We start from the raw sequence: 21,946 nt of genomic DNA, 5'->3' as shown, positions 1-21,946 counted from the left end.
ACTGCTGGGATACCTATTTACAGTTCTGTAGGAGGACAGCTAGAGAAGATTTTCCAGAGTTGTTCATCCCTGTCCCTCAGCAAGTGCCATTTTTAGGTCTGTCACCAGGGATAAAAAGAGGGAACTTCTCTGTAAACAGAGTTCACATAACATATGCTGCTGAAAGCTTCCACCAGCTCTTCCCACAGCAAGCACACCATTTAGGGCTTAAGCTACAAAGATTACATTCATGACTTTGTAGTTTCACATTTAAAGCAGGAATTTTAAAGTTTTGCAATTTGAAGGGGGAAAAAATAAAACTGCAACCTCCCGCACTATTCTGACCTGAATTAGTTTTAGCATCAGAAATTAGGAGAAACACTTGGATTCTAAAACTAGATTTCTATGCCTTTAAAAAATTGGCAATTTTCTGAGGTTTTGATGCTTCATTTGTGAAAAACTATGACAGTCTCATCATGTATTTTCTTCTAGAAAACCTAGTACTTCCAAGCTCCATTTCTAGTATCATTTTTGTCTAGGGCACACTGGTGAGGACATTGGGTATGGTAGGTACAGGACTGTTAGACCTCATATTCCAGGATGTTTGATCTCCAGGCCATCACAAAGTTGGACTTGGTATGTCCATCTGTGGAAACAATCTCCTCAAGTCTTCTGGGATTAGTACATTCCTTTACACATCTGGGAATGCTTGTTCTTCATCTGCTTTTTTGTTGGTTTAGATCCAAACTGTCAACATATTATATTTATCTTCTGAAAAGTCTGCAATTCTGTCTCCATAATGTGTGTAGTCACAGAGCCCCTTTTTTGCTAACAATTAGGGTTGAAGTTTTAAAAACAACCCAAGACATAATCAAAGGGATTTTGTACAAAGAATTTTGTACCACGGAATGAAACATAATTCAGCTCTGTGAAAAAAGTTTAGAGTGGGAGAAGATGGGACAGCTGTGTAAGGATGCAACTCATGTGTGAAAAACATAAAACTGAATAAAGCACATTAAAAAATGTTTACCAGAATTTGTAAGAGAGGAGGCAGATACAGTGCACATCACTTCCATTAAGCAGGAAGAAGAACAACCTGTTCCCATTCTTGTGTCAAGCAGCACAACTGCAGAGTGACTCCAGCACTTTCCTGAAAGGTGTCACTGCTGAACAATGGTACCCAAAACAGAGACTGCTGAAAACCCAAGGCAAACGATCACACCAAGAAATGCTGAACCCAGCCCCTACCCTGAATCAAATATGATTGATCAGAAGAACCCAACACCATTCTTTTTCTCCTCCAACTGATTCAGCAGATCAAAAAGGAAATATTTTGGGGGCTGAAGGCAAGAATTGCTGATATGGAAATTAGTGAGAAAGAAAAAAAAGAAAAAAAAAACCCAATACATTTGCCCTGTAAATAAACAAACCCAAGATCATTTCTGCCACTGTGGTGACCCAGGAGAGACTTGTTCCTTCACTGGCAGTAACTAGTTACAACTGCAGAAAAACACAATCTTGATAAATTTTACCTCTGTTCAATGGTAGGGGTGGCTGAAAAGGGAGACTAGGCTGTCTAACCAAGACCTTCAATCACCCACTCAAAAACCTTTTCTGTCTTTACAGGAAGGGCAGGGAAAGGAAATAAAGAATGAGGCAACTCTCACTGGATGATTTGGGGTTTTGTCAAGTGGTGTTTTGATTGATTGGCTTTTTTCCCCAACAGCAATATATAAAGGATGGTCTTCTTATCCATCAGTGCATCAGCATTTTTCACCACACTAAACCTTGGCACAGACCTTTTGCCAAGCTTTCAGATGGCAAGTCTGAGATCTGCATTGTGCAAGGGGATTTCTCTTCCCTCTGCTGAGGTCATCTCCTATGACTACCAGAAATCCTCAGACATCCCCAGGTACCACACAGCCAATGGCATCAGGCTCAGAGCTGTAACAACCTCCCTGCTCACAGGGATCCCAGCTGTGCCTTGCTTTAGCAGCAGCTCAGATACTGATCCCTGAACAGCAAAAATTGACAACAGCATCATACTTGGGGCACTACAATGATGTCTACAAACTCTTCCAGAAGGATCATGCCAACCCATTTTGGCCTTGGCCCAGCACTTAAGCTAACATTTAAACGCCTACAAGGCCCCAAGAAGAGCTTAGCTCCTGGAATTCACATGCCTTCTGAGCAGGGTCTCTTAAGATCCAACACTTCACCTCAAAACTGTTTTCCTTCTGCCACAGGGACTGTTTAGATGGCAGCATCAGGCATCCTCCTTTTAAAGTGGTATAGCAGTCAGGCCAAGCTTTCTTCTTGGGCCCAACCACTAAGAGGATGGAAAATGTTCCTGAACACTATGAAACAAACTCTGTCAGGAAGTGGAAAGTGGTTTCTATGCTTGAAAGAAAAAAGCTCAAGAGGAAAAGAAACATTACACATCGGTGGTCCTTCCCACAACAGCAGGGCATTCCTTTTGTGCCCATATTTTTCTCCCATTACTTATTTAATTTTCCAGAAATTAATATGGAAGTTGCTTATTACCTGGAAAAGCATTATGCTGCTGGGATGAAAGGCTCCAGAGATACTGCAGGAGGACTCAGAGCTGCAATGTGTTTTTAGGGAAGAGCACTCCATTGTGCACTTGTAACATTCAATCTTTCTGTGAAAATAATCCCTTTTCCAAGAAGGATCAGAGGTCTCCTCTGATGAGATGTGGCAGCCAGCCTGGGGAATATGCAACAAAACCAACCAAACATCTTTCACCCATCCACCAGAAGGAAAATCATCTACCTCAGGCAATATACTCCAATACCATCTGTTCTGTTAGGTATGCCAGATGCCAGGAACACATATCCAGCAATAATTCCTGTATACTAAACTAACTGTATATAGGCAGGAGACTGCAGAAGCATCTACATTAGCATTCTGGTTCAGATTAAAAGGGTAAATCTTTGAAGTTAGCTTTGAATTTGCCTCCACAATTGATTTATATTGTGCCATCAAGCAGTGTTATACCATACAATAAACAATAAAACAAGATTCCTCACAAAAACACATTCCCAGAGCATCCTAGCATACTGCAGCCTCATCTAGGCATTAGTCCATAGGAACAGACCACAGCACAAGCAAAAGAAAAACCCTACCCTAAAGTATGTGTAGTGCCAAATAATTTATAGTAAAGAGATTTGCTTGTCTACTGTATTTTTGAAATTAGAAATTGTCAGGATGACAATCTGATCCCACAAGCACCCTCTGCACACCTCTTACCAGAGCTATATCTAGAGCCTTTGAAGTGAGAGAAAGTGAGAAAATTAAAGTCACCTAATCTTGAAGTAAAATTTGTCCTCCACATAACTCTGCTACCATTGTAAAGGACAGGAAAAGTTATTGCCAATCAACAATCTAATTCTAGTAGTTAAAACAACTATTTATCCTTCAGACTCCAAAGTGGACATTCCCATCATCTATATCTGCTCTGGATGGCTTCAGCTGTGTTCTCAAATGCCAGAGCCAAAACAATGACTTTGTCTTTTTTTACACAAAAGGATACCCCACTTGATAGAAACCTTCAGCTGAGTTTAGCTTCTGCCACCAACTGACTAGCAACAAAGAGTGGCATATGGGTCATTCAATCAGATTTAAGTATTGTAAAGAATGCTTCTGGGATGAACTGTTCAGGTATGTATGACAGATGCTGTATTACCTCTCCTACTAGTTAATGATTGTTTTGATTCCAGAAACAGCAAAAGCTTCCCCCAGCACTTCCAGTTCAACATGCATGTTTTCAACTTCCATTCTTTTTAGTGCCACTGTAACACAGAAAAAAACCCACAAGACAACAGCACACCTGTGTAAACAAACCCCTGTATAAACAGGGCATTTGCACAAGCTGTTATGTATGGGTGACTAAGTTAATGGCTGTAAAAGCCATTTTTAGTAGCAGTATTTTTGTAATCTACCTATAGTACCTAACATGTAGGATGAGGAAATTCACACATAAGGTGTTTTGAGTAAGAGACATCAGCTCAAAGGTTTCATGACAACCTTACCCTGTGCTTCATGAGGAGTTCTAAAATGCCAAATCCTATGGAAGTACAAAGGAAGAAATAAAACCTACTTGCAACAACTGAGTGCAATTGATAGAGCTCCTCCATTTCTAAGGCATGCCTTCAAGGCAAAGTCAGGCTTACAATTCAGGCAAATGAACTGGTTTAGAAAAAGAAACTACAAGGAAATCTCATTTCTAAAACAAAACCCATTCATAGACCAACCCCAAATTGCAGCAGTCCCTAACTCTTGAAAGGACAGCTATGCATGACCAAATAGCTTCCTTACTTTAAGACAACTGGCTGTGAGGTTATGAGCTAGGCCTCTTCATGACAGACTGAGAGTAGCAGATCAGAGTATAGTCCACGTTTTCTTTCATCTCCACACTTACATACAATCATAGAATCACAGAATTGTTTGGGCTCAATGTCTAACTATTAATCCAGCACTCTAATCCTCAAATGCCACATCAACACATCTTTTAAAAATCTCTAGGAATGACAACACAGCCACTTCCCTGGGCAGCCTGTTCCAATGATGACAGCCCTTTCAGTGAAATTTTTCCTAATATTCAATCTAAACCTTCACTTGTGCAATTTGAGGCCATTTTCTCTCGTCCTGTAACTTGGGAGGAGAGATCAACCTGTGTACAACCTCCTTTCAGGCACCAATAAAGAACAATAAGGTCTTCCCCTCAGCCTGCTTTTCTCCACACTAAACCACCCCCCTTCCCTCAGCCATTCTTACAAAAACTTGTGCCCCAGGCTCTTCACCAGCTTAAACTCATAAATACATCACCTATAAGGGTTCATATAAACTGATTTGTCATTAGTGTGTACTGACCTTATACCAAATCAAGTAAGAATGGAGCAGTATGAAAGGACTCTGAGGTTTCAGTATTTATTGCTTATTATTCACTCATGCAATTTTTCAGAACTATTTTAACTAAAGCAAATTGAACAGTGCTTACATGGACATTACTTTCATTCACTGTAGCATAATATACATACAGTCACATCAAATAAGCTTCAAATGCACAGCCTCATTTTATCATTGTCCAACTCTACTCCTCAGTGCTTTCAATGCTTTCTTCATGATTGGTGCTATTTCTTCAATAACAACAAAACAAAGAGACCAGTTAGGATTACAGCTATGAGCAACTTAAAATTAGGCAGAAGGTAAAAACAATTAAATTGATCATCTTAGGAAATGCCACTTACTTTTGGTAGGCTTCTTTCCATCTTGAATCATGACACCTGAGCTAGAACTTCTACTAGTGCCAGCACATATCAGATTTGATAATGTGTTATTTCTGTCTCTCATTTCTGGAATCCCTGTTCTTTTAAAACAAGCAAGTTAAGAAAAAAGTTAGTGTTTGATATTAAACTACTATTTGCTCTGGCTCATTTTGAAAAAAAAAAAATCAAAACCAACAGCCTGATTTGGTACATTTAAGAGACTTTATACATTTCAAAGTCATAGGATAATTCAGGTTAGAAGGGATTACAGACGACCATCTTTTCCATTTTAATTGTTGAACAAATATTACATTTATAAGATTTCATGTCTCCTATTAGTCTTTAAAGTCAAATAATCAGAGTCTGTGACAAATCAAAATGGCCAGCAATACCACTGTGATTCATAATGCCCTGTGCTCTAGTTTGCACAAAATAAACCTCATGTTTATTTTCTTCTTTGAACACAGCTGAACTGCTAACTGACTCGTTGACAGAAAATGAGGGCCAATGTTTAAAAACAAAACTTCTGTACCTGACTAGCAAAAGGCACAGTAACTAACTAAACATCATGTTGGAATCCTCAATCAGCAAGACAAGGACTGAGGCAGATACATACACAGAGCTGGTGCCTCCTGCTAAAGACCATTAACCCAACACAGCATTTAAGTGTCAGCACAATGTCACCCAGCATGGCCAGCCCTGTACTCCTCAGAGCCAGACACTGAGCATTCTGCCAGCACTCAGCACCACTGCACCCTGAGTGAGAATAGCAGCCTGCTAAGGAGCTGCATGTCTGCACACAAATCCTTAGCAGGATTGTTTAGCTCCTGCAAGACCAGCTTCTCAAGTGAGAATTTCAGCTATACAAATTCTGCAGCTTAAAAAACCAACAGGTCAAAGCAGTGAAGTTTAACTCATTGTTTAAATTATTGTGCCTAAACAAACCCTTTGGTTCTCCAGAAGGCAAACCAATGACTTTCTTAGAACTTCTTTCATGTCTGAGAAAAAAAATCATGCAAGGCTTGGTCTACATCATTCAGCTACTGGTCCAGAGATTACTGGAGCACAAAGGACATATGTACTTGTGTGCTACTGTACTTGAAGCACTTAAACTGGAAAGGCAGGTCTGTCACAAAACAAAATCAACCTCCCACAGAGCAGCTGAAAGCAAAAGTGCAACTCAAAGTGCCTTAAGCTACTGCCTTGGTGAAGGACTATCTTTTCAATGGGAATAGCAACAATATGGAAAGAACCTTCCAAATCTCACCAGCTGAAGGCACAGTTATGAAAATTTATCTGGTATAAAAGCTGAGTTTAAGAAAATTCTTACATCCAGGCTGCTCTTCCTAACTCATACTTACAACCACCTTGAGCAGCAAGTTTGTTTGACTTAGCTTCTGAAATTCACAGGGGAAAAAAAAGTATTAAAGTTCCCGAGGTTCATTCTGTTCAGCTGTATCACACCAGGCAGCTGACTGGGATTTTATCAAAGCAGGAGAACACGTGAGGCTACTAGGCAGGTTAATAGACCCAAAACATCAACAATGGAATTGCCCTAGGATGCCAAGCAGCTTTAGTGCAATCTGGAGAAAAGAAACAGCGTCCACTTACACTCCAGCTGGGAGAGTGAATTCACTGGCACTTGTGAGAAATGTGCAATGACAATGCACACATGGCCAAGGAGTGCACAAGACTTAAAAGGCAAGTTTGTTTCTAGCTACTAGACACTTTAAAAAGGAAAGTAAATAGAGTTACGTAGAACTTGAAAATTATTTTACAAGTATAATTTTGAACTGAAAGACACAAACTCAAAAGCATAGTACACAGCACTTACTTGCACTTCCCTGTGGGATGAAGCTGGATGACAGGTCCTGCTGCCCCGTGGATTTCGTGCCGTCGGCAAATGTTCCTGGGAGGTTTTGCTGCCCCAATCACATAAGCCATTTTTGCTTGCCTGCCTAATATAGAAGCAAGGAGCAGAGGATACATGACTTTTCACATCCTTTATGTCCAAAACTCTTTGCATTGCAGCTTAGAATCCTTAGTCCAACCAGTAAGGTAAGATTTTTCTAATGCATAATATTTTCAGGATACACCAACATATTGTATTAATGCATCTGTTTATTTTTAAGCAAATTTCATTTTAAGTGTAACAGTGTTTGTTCTTGATGATTTCTCCTGGAAGTACAGCATTAGTACTCACTGCAAAGAAATCATTAAACCAAACATATTGTCAAGAACAGCAGAAGAGACTGGGTTTTGTAAGTGGAAGAGCTAACAAGAGATTTTACCTTTTGGTTTCTCAGACTGAGCTGAAAGAATATTTTTTGTAAGGATCTTGAGTTTTTCTTCTCTCTGATTAAACAGTCTCCAGTACATTTCACGCCAAGACTCATATTCCAGAAGGCTCTCATTTTTAAAGTCTCTTTGGCAGTGTTTCTTCCACAAGTGGTCAGTCTCTTTTATAAACATCTAATTTAAAGCACAGACATCTTAAATCAGAGATCTAAAAATAACATTTTCAAGAGTACCTATTCTCTGAGCCTACAGACACAACCCAAACCTTTGGTGGAAGAAGGTACAGAGCAAATCCCACCACACGTGCTGACACAGGTACCCACACCGTGGCAATACCATGCAGGGACACTGACTGCAGCCTGGAAATGACACAGCTTCAAGCAGCAGAGCTGGAGTCAGTGAGCACAGTTACAGGCCAGACTTGTGTCTGCAGCACAGGCTCAGGCCACTCCAGCTCTCAACTTGAGGCACACAGAGGAAAGGCTAACTTGCCCTACAAAGGACTGCACACTCGGAACATCAATGTCCAAGTGCATCATGGAGCTCAGGTCCTGACAGTGCAGAAAAATCTACCACATGCATGCAATCTCACAGCAGCTACTTCCTGACTGATATGTTTTGCAGGCTTAATATTTTGTAACTTGAACACAGTTGGTTCTGACTTTCCCAGCTATTTCATTGGTAAATACTGTGGTCATCTTTTTTCTTTCTTACTATCAGAAACACTATTGTATACACACTGTCTTTCACTTAGTCATCAGTAGTAATTCTCCTGAATGTTTTAAACTTGAGAAAGGGGAACTTAATAATGACAGTTAAATTCAAAGAAATTAGTATGCAAGACAGAAAACCAGTGCAGCCCATGGAGTTAGGGAACTCTGTGGTTTCCCAAATTTAACAAGGCAGAATTTACCAGATTACATTTCTCTACTCGAAACAACTGCTCTGGTGTGCAACGTGCTAGCACAGGCTCAAGAATTTCAAAGGGCACACCTCCTGCTTCTTGTAGCACTACAAAAGAGGACAGTATTTTCAGTATCTCACTTATTTTACTTAGTGGGTAACACCACTCAGCTAAAAAAAAAAATACAAGTTAATTTTAGCAAGCGCTAACACAACATCTTATGCCAGGCTATGAAAATATTTATAAATCAGCAGTTCCATACTGACTAGCAGTTATACTTGAGGATGGATAAAGCATCTTTGAACAGTAATTGCCCCATCTTTACTGATATACATAATTTCCTCCTCTGCCTATGCAATGAAGAATGTCTTGATCACAACAAACATGGGAGTGGAGGGGCAGAATTTTTAGTTTATCATTTATAAGACATTATTTTAAGTAAACTTGGACCTTTAAAAATTGTAAGCTTGCAGAACAAAGCTATATTTTAGCACAGTCATCAATCCATTTCTGCAAGTGCTTTTCATCCTGCTCCAAGTCACCATTTATAGGGAGGGACAATATATTTTAGTAGGCCAGTAGTTGGCATGGAGAAATAAAAATCTCATACCCTTAGAGTCACAAGTGGTACAAATCCCCTGAAGTACTCACACTCAAAATGGTTGTGAAGCACACGGACACACTGCTCATACAGTGTAAGCATCTTGGAAAGGCAGACTGCCTTGGAGCCAGAGTACACCTGCATTTTGGAGTTCAGTCTCTGCCCTGTGAATTGAACTATCTCATTGACTTGCTGGGGTGCTTCTACAGCAGGCACTGTGAACGCTGCAAGCAAAACATCAGGCAGGTTTCACAAGGCTTTAAACATTCAGCTCTGAGATAAACATAAATGACTTTTACTTACATATACAAACTATTTTCTTAATACAAAGTTACTACATGACAGCATGGGACCCTTGCATGTATTGTAAATTGCAGAAGTCCATTCACCATCATCTAACTCCAAGATGTACACTGCAAGTGAGCTGCACCAACTCAAACCAGCCCTGCATTATTTATCTCCAGTCTACATGAGCTGTATTCACATCTCAATTGCTCTGTTACCCATCCACAGAACCTTACTAATCATTCTGAGTTACCTTAGAGAAGCCAGAGCTTCAATAGCAGCAGCAATGTTTCAAGATCCCAGTGGTAGGAAGCCACATGAGACGAGCTGCTAGGGGAGCCACTGGTACTTCATGTCACCTACCTATAATAATACTAATGGTTCCTATGCCAAAGCTGGACCTAGTGCCTCATATATTTGTTTTACCGACAATCATTTCTGCTACAGCTTTGCCTGCTCTAAGTACAGACATGAGTAAAGATAAATGGAGCCTGTAGAAGAGCCACTTGGTTTATGCCTTCTCTAAGTCTGTTGTAAATTTCCTCAGTAAGCCATTAGAAGGGAGGCCTTGTAACTCCCTTCAGCTTCAACAGAGTTTCTACAGATGAGGAAGTGAGGCCCTTCTTTGCCACGGACTGATGAGCTAATACAGTTTATTGGAAAAGGGGATAAAACATTTCTATGCAGAGCTATAAACATCTGCACTATTTCCCATTTATCAGCCTTGTGTATTACTTACCTGTAAAGTCTGCAGCATATGGGGGAGATGATTCTGAGATGCCTGGCAGAGTTTTAGGTAGTGGAGTATTAAGAAGCTCTTGGAGGGATGCCAATTTGGCCTGTGCACAGTTAAGGAATGATTGCTTCAATATTACAAATTTGGGGTTAACCAGGCTTAAAACAAGCTACAATAAACCCCCAAACATTTATGCAAATCCCAAGATTAACTAGGATAACTAGAATTCTTGCTTTTCTACACTAACATTTATTCACAGGATTACTTTGCAGTATATCCTTTCATACTCCACTTACCAAGACTATACCACAAAAGGAACTTATTGGGACATCTGCAATTAGCACACAGAAAGATTAAAGAACAGAGTAGGTATGTAGAGCTAACGAGCTTTCAGATAAATCACTACTGAGGCATGCAGCAAATGACACAAAACTGCAAGATGAAAAAGGCATAATTCTAAAAGACAAGAAACAGCTTTACACCTAGTCCTATCAAGTCTCCTAGACCACACTCAGTAAGCCATTCAGCCTAAAACATTCACAGCTAACTCTCTAAAAAGGTCTTAAAGATGCAGCAGCATGTTAAGTGTGGGTCCCTACAAATGCATCAACATCTAAATTGCATCTCGGGTGTCCTCCAATTGCAAGTCAAGCACTTACAGCCCAAAATTTGCATTCCCAGCACTTCATTTAAGTATCTATAGTAACTTTTCACAACTGCTTGAGTGTCTGAGGTTTTTCCTCAAACAGTTTATGTTAGAGTATCATACAGAAGCCTCTACATTAATATTTCCCCATTTGGAACAGAAGATACCACATTCAGATTGCAGATCTTCCATAATAAAAAAAAAGCCTAAAGCTTTCACATCACAGTGAAGATATAAATCTGAAGACAACCCTAATTTTCAGTGCACAAAAGGTCTCCATTTAAAAGGTCTAATTAAAACTTTTTTTGCGTACATATTTCCGCAGAGGAGCTACTTAAGCTTTTTGCATTTCAAGACACTAGGACAGCTCAGAGTATTATCTGTATGATATAGTTTTATATGCAATAATGCATTTAAAGAATGTTCAGTTCCACTGCAAACATTAACATTCACTATTAAAGAACCATAGCATCTGACAAAAGGACTGTTCTATACAAAAAAAAAGCTGCAGCAGCCACAAACCAGGGTGGTCAAGAAAGAAAAAGGTGGACATCTTTCCAGAGGTAACTGCCTTTGCACTTTGCAAGTCAAATGCAGATTAGTTGGTAAGGATCAAACACCATAGTAATATTGGAAACAATGCTAAAAATACAAGTAATTAAATTTAAAACTGTATCTCTTTTCTACCCATTATTGTCATTATTGGCAATTGCAATGCAGCTGATACATCAGGGTCATGCAATCTGCTCCTTAAAAAAAACACAGATAAATTTCAGTGAAATGAAAGTCTAAAGCACTTGTTTGTCTGCTGTTTATCTGCTTTTATCTCAACCCTGTAGTGATTTACCTTTTTACTTGGAGTTTCTGATTGATCAGTCTCACATTTTTTTACATCTTCAACTCCCTCTTTTGCCTGAGAAAGTTTTGAAGTCTTTTGTAGTAATGAGCTGTTCTTCTCTTTACTGCACTTTTTTGGCTGTGCACCTGTAGAACAAGCTTTTCTCTTTCTTTTGTTGGTAACCTCATCATAAGTAAGATAAGATTCAAAAGACATAGTAGGGGGTTCAAATTCCTCATCACCAGATGATTTGGCTTGGTCTTTCATGACAAGATTTTGTTTTGGTTTCTTCACACGTTTAGGATTTCTCTGTTTGGAAGCATCCTTACTAGGCTTTTCTTTCAGGCACAATAAGCCTTCATTGGCTGCAGAAGAATGCTGCTTTTTTGAAATTTTCTTTCTCTCTGTGGAGGTGCTCCCTTTGAACTCACTTTCTTTAGCCTGAGAATTGGTACCCTGGGAAGCATGCTTAGAACCACTGCTGTTACATACTTTATTATCACATTCTTTTGGAGAATTTGTACTTTGATGGGTCTTTTCACTACAAATATGCTCCTTATTCAGCTTTGTACTAATGGGAGCACTGCTGGAACTTGTAAAGGCTGGGACAGATGTTTCAGGCTTCTCTGAAGGCTTAATCTCCTGGGAAACAGAAGATGTCATCTTATGTTTTTCTTTTTCATTATTTTTTCTTCCCCTGTGATTGCTGCAACAATAAAAAAATTACATTCCATTCTGTAGCTGATGCTAAATTCTTAAACAATCTGGTTTTCCGATATTAGTAAAACTAAAAGCATAAAATCACACCATGTGTCGTCGTTTCCCAAAACCCAGAACTTAGTTCTGCACTGTGTTCTTACTCTTCCTTTATCAGTACAGAATCACAGAGCTCCTGGGTCCTGCACTGCTAAATATTGAAACAATAATTGATAGCAAAACAAGTGGGGAGTAGGGACATAAACCTGGCAGTACTATCTGCTTATAACATGTTGGATACCATTTTTCACAAAGCTTCCCTGCGCGCTTTATAGCAAAGACATGGTACTTGAAATAACTAGGAGTCAGAAAAATTTACAACATGTTCAGTAGGTGAAACAGATTAACAGGTCAGCCTTTATGATTTGCTTATCACAGGTTCTAGTATTTTACTTCACCGTCATTTGAACATTTTCAGATTTAAAACGCACTTTTTAGTCAAACTATTCCCTTGGCTTTCTCAGCACAACTGTTTGGAACTGTTGGAACTCCATGAAACATCTAAAGCAGAGCAGGCCTGGCCATGGCAGTGGTGGCTGTTTCAGTCTCAGAAGAAACTGCATCTCTTCACGGTGCTTCCTCCAGTGTTGGAAGGCCCTCTCAGTCCACAGGAACATTACAAGAAAAACCTCTATACAACCACATCACTGGACAGCTGCCTCATTTAACCACCACCTCTGGGAAGAAAGAGCAAGCTTCCCAACTTCCTCATGTGCAGAGCAGTGCCCATCATGGTTTAGTCTTTTTGCACCAGCTGGGACCTAAGAACTTGTGCCAGTCACAAAAACCAGCTGAACTCAGAGTACCAACTACCTAGTTGACCAATAATGGTTTGATTGTTTTTCTCATATTTTACAGCTGCATTCTCTTACGTCACATTCCAATTCAACTACCACCACATTTAACATACCTGTGTCATTCCAAACACCTTCCTAAGCTTCCAATCTGTATTTTCAAATTACACTACGATATAATTAAATTCAAATAAAAAAGTTCACACCTACCTTTTACTTTCTGGAGAAATAAGCTTTTTCCACTGTTTTAACAGACTTTTAGCTAGATTCCCAGCAGTGGCATGTTCCCTAAAACTTTTAACTGTTTTGTCCATGCCAGTTTCCTGTTGAAGATAGTGCAAGAAAGATGGGGAGAATAAATCACAACTCTCCTCCCAAATAAAACCTCCTCTACAACTGCTACAAACAGTACTAGCCTCGTATTCAGAGCAGTCCTATGGCAGCCAGAGAATAAATGCCCTCTTTATACTGCAAACAGAAATGAAGGAAGTAGTTATTTATAACCAAATATGGGGACCAAAATGAAGGCTTAATTCATAAAACCAAGATAAGCAATTTTCCTCCTTTAAATGTACATATTTCAGGAATTTCACTTCTCTCAAAGGCTTAAGCCCACAACATGCATCAATCCAAATTTCCTTTAGGCTTATGAAGTACATTTGAGCATATTAGAAAGCATATATGTTGGGTATGGTGTAATATAAAATACATCTCAACCAGCAGTACAAGGTTGAGGGGTCAGAGCAGCAGAGTTACTTTCACAGTATCCTTGTGTCTTCAAGTCTCATTCGAGCGTGTTTTGTTTAAGCAAAAATATCTTGCAGACTTCGAGCATTTGTAGAATCACAGGTGATTTTAATAATGTATTATCAGTAAACATCTGATTCACAAGCCCTCACTTTTAAGATGAGGCAAAATATGGAATTGAGTAGGTTCACTGCAACCTGTGAATGCTCTTGCTAACAGCTATACTCCTGCCAAGTCTGAGCTATACACGTTACTCCCACATAATCAGCTCCGCCTCCAGAAAGGGCTTCCTTAAATTCACTTCAAGTATATTTAGCTTGTATATAATTTGAGCAACCTGATTTGGTAAGTCAGTCATTGCAAACAGATGGAAGAAATCTGGTGGGACTACTTCACAAAGCTATTTATGTTCTTCAAATGCATTAAAATATGTGGAGCCCTCTGCTGTAAGACGTCACTTTCCTCTATTTGACTTCCATCAAAGTCTGTCCCATTATAAAGCATGCAAAAATTCTGGGAACATGAATCATCTGCAGAAACCCTTTGTCATTTTAAAGCACTAATTGCAATGTGACATTATGTATTTTTATTGGAAAACAAAATAAATATTGCCTCATTTCAGTACAAGTCTGCCTGTGCCTAGGCAGACAAATGCCTTTACCTGAATAGACCATTCAAATATCTTGGCAACTATATTTTTCCTCTTACTCTTCAAAGAATTCAACTCTCACAAAACCAACATTTTTCTTCTTTTCAAAACACAGACACATTGCTTATAATAGCTAGAAGCTTCACCAACCAGTGTGAGAATATCTAATGTAGAATTTGACAGGATGCAGCTTGGATGAGGATAGAATCATTACTGGGGATTCCTCCTCTTTAAATGCAAGAAACTACCTTTGAGCTGCTAATGAAAGATGGGAGAGTTAGACAACTGATCTAAAGAATGGTTCACCTTATTTGCTTTAAGCATTGATTAAAGGCAGTTTTACACTGAAAAGAAGCCATCCTGATTAGCCAAGTGTCCTCTATGTGCTCAGTTCTATCACTGTTGACATAATACTGCATTCATCAAACTGGATGACCAGCTTTTGGGAAATTAATCTAACCAAACAGGATATAAATTTAAAATTGTAAAATGAAACATGTTCACCACTTCAACAAATGCACACTCTTGGCATTTACATAATAATTCACTATAGAAGAGTGTAATGTATTATTACTGATCACTTACCAGCAAAATATCCAGTGATAAATCCAAACCTTGTAATACCTTAAGTGTTTTTACAATCTGGAAGGGAACATCAGATTTATTGTTTTAAACAAATACTTGGAAATCTTATTCTGTTCTTCTCATCCTCATTCACATATTTAATCCAAAAATATACAACAGTGTTAAAAGGAACATCCAGTAACTCCTGGAAAACATAAGCACTCCTTTACTGCGCATCAAGCAGTGTTTGCAGTCAGTGCTGTGAACCAGTACAGTCCTGCCAACCCCTCAATTTCAGTAACAACAGAAAATCCAGTAAGTAGTTTGAAATTACTGCTACAGAGATTACAGTAAATATCAGTAGCACAGTAGTAGAGGCTACATATGTATGCCTACTCATGCTGTGGCAGTGGCCCTCGTTTGCCACAGAGCCAGTGCAAAAGCTGCATTGTGCAAAGCCACCAAGCAAAAGCCAGCAAGCCTCTCTCAGTCAGCAGCACTACTCCATCAATCCAGGCCAAGAAAGGACAACAGAGCTGGTGCAAGCCCAGACTGCACAAAATAAGGTTTTGAAAATATAAATGCAATTTGAATTTTAACAAAACAAGCTCGAGCTAGAACAACTGTTTACTTTTCCACTGTCAAAGCTTACACCTGTTACCAAACTCAACACTTCCATAAAAGCAGGAAAGTTTTTTTCACATACAAAATGCTCATCTTTCTATGAGAAGTGTTTTAATAACAAAGAAGTCACATTTATGAGCCGAGTATAAATTTTGACAGCAGTATAACCCAATTTATTTGGCAATGGGTAGCATATAGCACCCCAGACTCTTGCAGCTAACCATACACAGCAAATTTGTCTTATCTTTCTGTCATTGTTTAAGAATGGCATTCCCCAATTTAGTGTGGACACTAAAACACTGCCAACCACACACATGAAGCTATGCTACAGAGATGACAGAATTAATGCACAACTGAAATAGCAGCATTTCAGAGGGCTTTCACAAAGCCTGAAATACTAGTCAAGTGTTTCAGATCATTGACACTTCTCAGTGTAACAGCAGGAACACAAAACACACTACCCAGAAATCTTCTGGCAACAAAAGCAGCTAAATTAATTTAAATAACCGATGAACTGTCATTTATTATATTAGATACTGTTTCTGAAAAGGCATTGCAGGAGATGGAAGAGATACTAAAAATGAATAGCAAGCTCAAAGAAACAATTTACAAGTTGCACTCCAGAGATATATTGCTCTACTGTTGCTGTAAGTCTCATTGCTCCTACAATGCATTTGAGTAGTGGAATCCCACACTTGACACTGATCTTCATTGTGTTCAGTGGGATCTAACTACATGCCTGGCATGCAGCTCTTCTGTAAATCTTCCACCCTGAAACAGCACTTTTGAGTCTAAACAAACACAGCAGAAATGCTTCACAGCCTGGGAAATTGTGAGACAAGGTAAAACATACAGCTAGGACCAGAGGCAACAAATAAAATCTCTCCCAAAAAGTTCAGCTAGCTACAAAATGGCAGGACACCTACAAACAAATTAAATAAAAGAATTAATTTTAAAAAAAGCTTCCTTGCCAAGATTTCAGAACCAGCACAAAAGCCATACGAAGTTCTGCTTATCTTAAAATAAGGCAATCTCCAAGAAAAACTGTAATTGCTCACAATGTTGACATAGTTTTTAATGCTTGAGATGATCAGTGTCAAATTAATTCACTTTTATTTAATTAAAAAATTTATATCCTCATTGATTAAATTTATTTTGCAATGAAAAAGGAAGTAACCCACTGCTGACATGTTATATTGGGATATTTAACATGTCTAGAAAATCAAGCAATGCAAACCACTGGGAATAAATCCCATTTACTTTGCCAGAGACAAACCTATTTGTGGAAGAATACTAAGGGACGTTTTCATCAAAATACAGAGAATAAGGGTTTTGAATAGTTTCTCTTGATGGATTTTGGATTAAGTTAACTCATAAAGCCAAGTTTATTTCAGAAGAAAAAATTCAGGAAGCAGGCAATTACTATTCATACAACTTCAAACCAACAGGCTAAATTACAAAAGTACCTAGATGACAAGCATGTTCAAAAGCAGTCAACACATTTTAATGAAAAACAAAACTTTCAAAGTCTTCTAAACTACAGACCACATTGCTCATTTTGGTTACTTGAAATGTGTATCACATTTGGAAAACTAAGACAAAAAACACTGTTTCATTTTAAAAAAATAGAAAAAAATGGATCAGACACAGTGATAAGGTTTGTAGAAGTGATACCAACCACTCAGGCTGCAGGGCAATCAGCAGCTCTGCACGTGCAGGATTAGTACAAGACTCTGTTCTGTACCTGGACAAAGTAAATGGCTGCATCCAGCCTGCCAGTAGGAATCACACATCTCCAAGTTCTTGGGATGTAGAACCAAACTTACTTACAGAAACAATCAGAAAATAAGCAAATGTAATTTGTGGCAAGCATCTGTAGCAGCAGAGAAACTTTCTGTTTATCCTATTTGCTACAGATCTCTGATTTCTCTACCAAAGACAAAGCACAAATACAAAGCTCCAGTATTATATATTGGGCTTTGGACAAAGGTATACTGTGATCCACAAGATACAGAAAAGTCTGTCACCAAAACCAGAACTTGCTAGAAACACCAACTTTGTTGTCCTAATACCTATATATAGTATGCCATTATAATTATTGCATAAAATAAGGCAAAATGATGAAGTCTGTTCTGAACAGGCCTTCAAAAACAAAATAAAGACTGACTATCAAGGGATCTTTCTTAACCATTTCTTTCACCACAGCATTTGTGGCCTATTTGGCCCTTATCTCACTGGACTGGATCTAGCAATTTCTTCAGGGAAGACCTTCCATATACACACAATACATATGTAACCCTCCACTGGTTTCCAGACTATTTTACCTCACATATCACTATCAGCTATATCCTCGTGGAAAAACTCTATCTACTTTAAAAGAGACTGTAAACTTCATAGAAAAATTGTGAAGAAAATTTATCTTCGCATACAATTCCTAAACTAGTCTACATAATTCCTAAATACTGATTTATAAAGAACAATCAAAACCCTATAGGACAGGGTTTTTTCCCATAAAACACATTCCAAGAAAAACCAAGACCTAGGTCTTCATGCAATATAAACAGGCAAAGCCTCATGGACAAACTGAGAGCTGGCACCCACATGGAGGTGTGAGACAAAAGCAAAGATGACAGGAGGAACAAAAGCAAGCAAAGATGCAGGGAAGAAGGGAAAGCAGGCTGGAATTTGGAAAGCAGAGATCAATGGTAATAAGCAATGGGAAAGAAGCATGTAAGCAAACAAAATTTTCCAGAGCCAAAACTGAAAGCAGAGTGGTACCGACAGCTGCCAGGTGCACTGGGTTTGGTCTTTCCCACTACACCAGTGTTGCTCCATCATCCTTCATCCAAGTGCTGTAGTCTCCTCTTATTTTCCCATCTGAGACTGGAACCTCAGGAAGGATGGGACCCACTAACAGGTTCCCAGACCATCTGTCCTGACTGATAACATCTCTCTATAGTAACTCCTGTTTTCTCTCTCTCTTCACTCAATAGCTGCATTTCCCTTTCACAGAGATCCATATGATTCTTTAGCTTATTCTCTTGTATAAAAAAGCCTGTGAAATTCCATCATGTCAGTAACTTCTGGCTGACCTAGACAACTCATCTGAAAGAGTACAGGACTTTGAGGAAAAACCCAACTCTGTCCCAAGCAGATAAACCCTATGCCCTCAGCTAACAAAAAAAAAAAAAAAAATCCTGAACAAATACCCTCTCAAGGCAAGCACAGCTGCTCACCTAAAACAATTTCTTAGTTTTGTGTTTAGCTGCTAAATCTAATGATCTGTTAATTAACTAAAGGAGCTTTCTTTCAATCATCTTACACAATACAGAAATAAATGTAAATACTAATCACACACTTTACCTTGGCTCTTTAGTTTCATTAAGTTATGCTAGCCAGAGCTACAGCCATTCTCTGGCTATCTTATAATCTTTCCAGATAGGCCAGTGTTGTTTTTAAAAACAGTTCTCAGAACAGGACATAATATTCCTGTAATTGTCCCTCTAATGCTATATAGCAATAATAACATAACCCTGCTAAGCTACCCAAAGATAGCAGTTACCCCATAAGCCACAGCACTCTACTGCAATTTCATGCTCAACTGGTAATACATCAGAGCTCCAAATCATTTTCTGAGTCAATGCTTTCCAAAATATAGTCTCCTATGCTGAATGACCTATATTCATAGCTCCTAGCTGTGACTTTCCACTGAGCCATGGTAAAACATGTGTTGCTCAAATGAATGTAGCCTACCACATGATCAAATTTGGTTTCTAGAAGGGACTCACTTCATTTCATACAAATGACTTCAGTATGGGTAGCATTTCCCTACAATGTTTGTTGTCTTCTAAATTAAGTAAGTTTCAGCAGCATCACGTCACAAAGAGACGCATAATCACTCTCCTACCCCCAAAAACCACCACAAACCCACAACCCAGCATTGTTTCCTTATGAGGTCTGGCACTTATTTTTGGCGAGCGCAGCTGAAATCAGTTTCATGTATTGTATCAGGCCCATGCCACTGCTGCTCTAATCAGCACCATACAGAAGCAAGTCAGATGCCTTGAAGCTTGCCTACACTAATTCACAACAATTAGTGTCAGCCAAATACAATTTGAGATAGATTTGGCAGAATGTATCTACATAACATCTCATGGAGTGGTATAGATCATGGCACCACCCTTCAATTCTACATCAGGTACAATCTTAACCTCATGCATCATTCCTGTATGATCAATGCCAATGAAGACCATCTTACTGACCTTTAATGCTAGCACAGTACTTTTTCCCCCATACTTTCCCTAGAACCATAAGCATCATTCAATAACTGGTTTTTCCTTTGTCAATTCTCTCAAAACTCAGTGGGTACCTATCAAACCTCACACATCAAGAAGCTTTTGAAATGGACAATTGATGTTCTTTGTGGTTATCAAAAACTTTTAAGCAATATTAAAAAATCCAAAGCCAAATATTCTCAGTATGGAACAGAAGTATTTGACAACAACAACACTAGCCTACATACACATCTGTGATATTGATTTGCAATTCTTTTCACAAATTTCTAGAACTCACCTTTTTGTCTTTAAAGATGCTACCCACATAATTTCTCTTATTAGATTCAACTTCTGTTAGGAGCACCTTTCATGACTGCCAATTTACAGCTATCAGTTTCTCACTTTCCCTGCCACTCCTCAGGCTGTTACCCATAAATACTTCTATTTCTTTAGACAGTTTTACCAGGGACAGAAGTGCTGCAGCACCACCATTAGCTCCATTTTATGCAGCGCCTGTGAAGCTATGCCACATAAAAACATTGTATCTCCTCCCTCAATGAATCCAAATTAGCCAGAGTTGTTCTGATTTTCCCCTTTAGTAGAATGCTTTGAAACTTACTGGTTTGGGATTACTTAAAAACTTATTACCTCAAGAATTATTTTCTTTTCCTTTGCGACCTCTTGTTCAATTAGCGTATCAACACTAATCCCAAGTACAAATTCAGACACTAATAACTGATCGTTTCTGTAGCATAGGAAGAAATCTTAGGTACATTGAACTGCAAATTAAAACTTCTAAGAAGCACCTACACAGATATTTGCATTTTAGACAGATATTGTCTACATCACAATTCAAGAAGATAAGCCATTATTGGCTATGAAAACCAGTATTTCTTCTATATGTATACATACATACTTTGAAAACACGCTGTAGACGTGATTAATAGCTAAGATTCTCATCAACTGCGAAATACAATGCCATTTTTACCGCTGCCCTCTGCCTCCAACCACAAACTTCTATCAAGTTTTAATGCCTTTGAAGCCCATAAAGATAAAAACATCCTGTATTTTCAAAGCGAATGTGACCCTCCAAAAATTGAATTAAAAAAAAAAAAAAAAAACAAACCAAGCAGAAACCACATCACTATTTCGAATACACCATCCTCAGTCAAATATAATTTATTATTTCACAAAACCTTGAGGCCAATTTGGCACACGCTACTTTGCTTCCATTTCCTTGGGAGTGCCGGCTGCTGCTCAGAGAGAGCGGGGCGTGCCTTGGTGTCCCCCCTTCCCCACGGCCCGGGGGTGTCCCCTGTGCCCTACAGCCCGGGGGTGTCCCCCTCTGCCCCTCCAAAGCCCGCTGCAGCCTCTGCACCGGCTCTGATCGCGCTCCCCACTCATCTCTGCCTGCCTCAGGCGTCCCCTAGCTGTTCCTCACAGCTACTGAGCACCCCGACACCCTACAGGGCTTGTTTCGCAAGAACAGCTTAGTCCTCCTCGGACCAGGAATAACTACAAGGCAGGGCGTGACAGATCCCGCTCCTCTTTGATGTGTGCCGCTAAAACCAAGCAGAAGCACGTATTTCTCACAACAGCCCAGCAGCTGCCACGCTCGGGCTCCGGGCCGGCTACCTCTGCGGGCTGCCGTGCACGGCGCAGCCGCTCCTGCAGCCCCAGCAGCCTCCGCACAGCGCTCCGCCCCTTCTCCGCCATGGCGGCAGCGGCAGCGCCGCCGCCGCCGCCGCTCCGCCCCTTCTCCGCCATGGAGGCAGCGCCGCCGCCGCTCCACCCCTTCTCCGCCACGGCACCGCCGCTCCGCCCTTTCTCTGCCATGGCACCGCCACTCCACCCCTTCCCCGCCTTGGCACCGCCGCCGGGGCTCCTCTATTGCCGCCCGGCGTTCTTGTAGCCGCGCCCACTCCGCCATTGGCCGGTCATCCCGGCCGGGCTGGTTGTTGGC

The 21,946-nt window shown here is 39.7% G+C and overlaps 1 protein-coding gene across 1 annotated transcript; it reads right to left on the bottom strand.

The window, feature by feature from the left end:
- Positions 1-5,007: 5,007 nt before the first annotated feature.
- On the bottom strand, positions 5,008-21,699 carry LOC128939401 (elongin-A-like). The gene is made up of 11 exons (XM_054280340.1): positions 21,619-21,699; positions 15,107-15,163; positions 13,336-13,448; positions 11,585-12,281; positions 10,095-10,194; positions 9,121-9,294; positions 8,479-8,576; positions 7,559-7,739; positions 7,102-7,225; positions 5,250-5,368; positions 5,008-5,138 (listed from the first exon to the last, which is right to left on the bottom strand). The coding sequence occupies exons 1-11, from the start codon at positions 21,697-21,699 to the stop codon at positions 5,080-5,082; spliced, it is 1,803 nt and encodes a 600-aa protein (XP_054136315.1). The 3' UTR covers positions 5,008-5,079.
- Positions 21,700-21,946: the final 247 nt, after the last annotated feature.

The sequence above is a fragment of the Melozone crissalis genome, unplaced genomic scaffold (genome assembly GCF_028551555.1).
Source record: "Melozone crissalis strain CALT ecotype California unplaced genomic scaffold, PUWL_Pcris_2 ptg000027l_1, whole genome shotgun sequence".
NCBI lineage: Eukaryota > Metazoa > Chordata > Aves > Passeriformes > Passerellidae > Melozone > Melozone crissalis.
The sequence above is the reverse complement of the archived record's forward strand: the minus strand, read 5'-3'. Positions and strand labels throughout refer to the sequence as shown.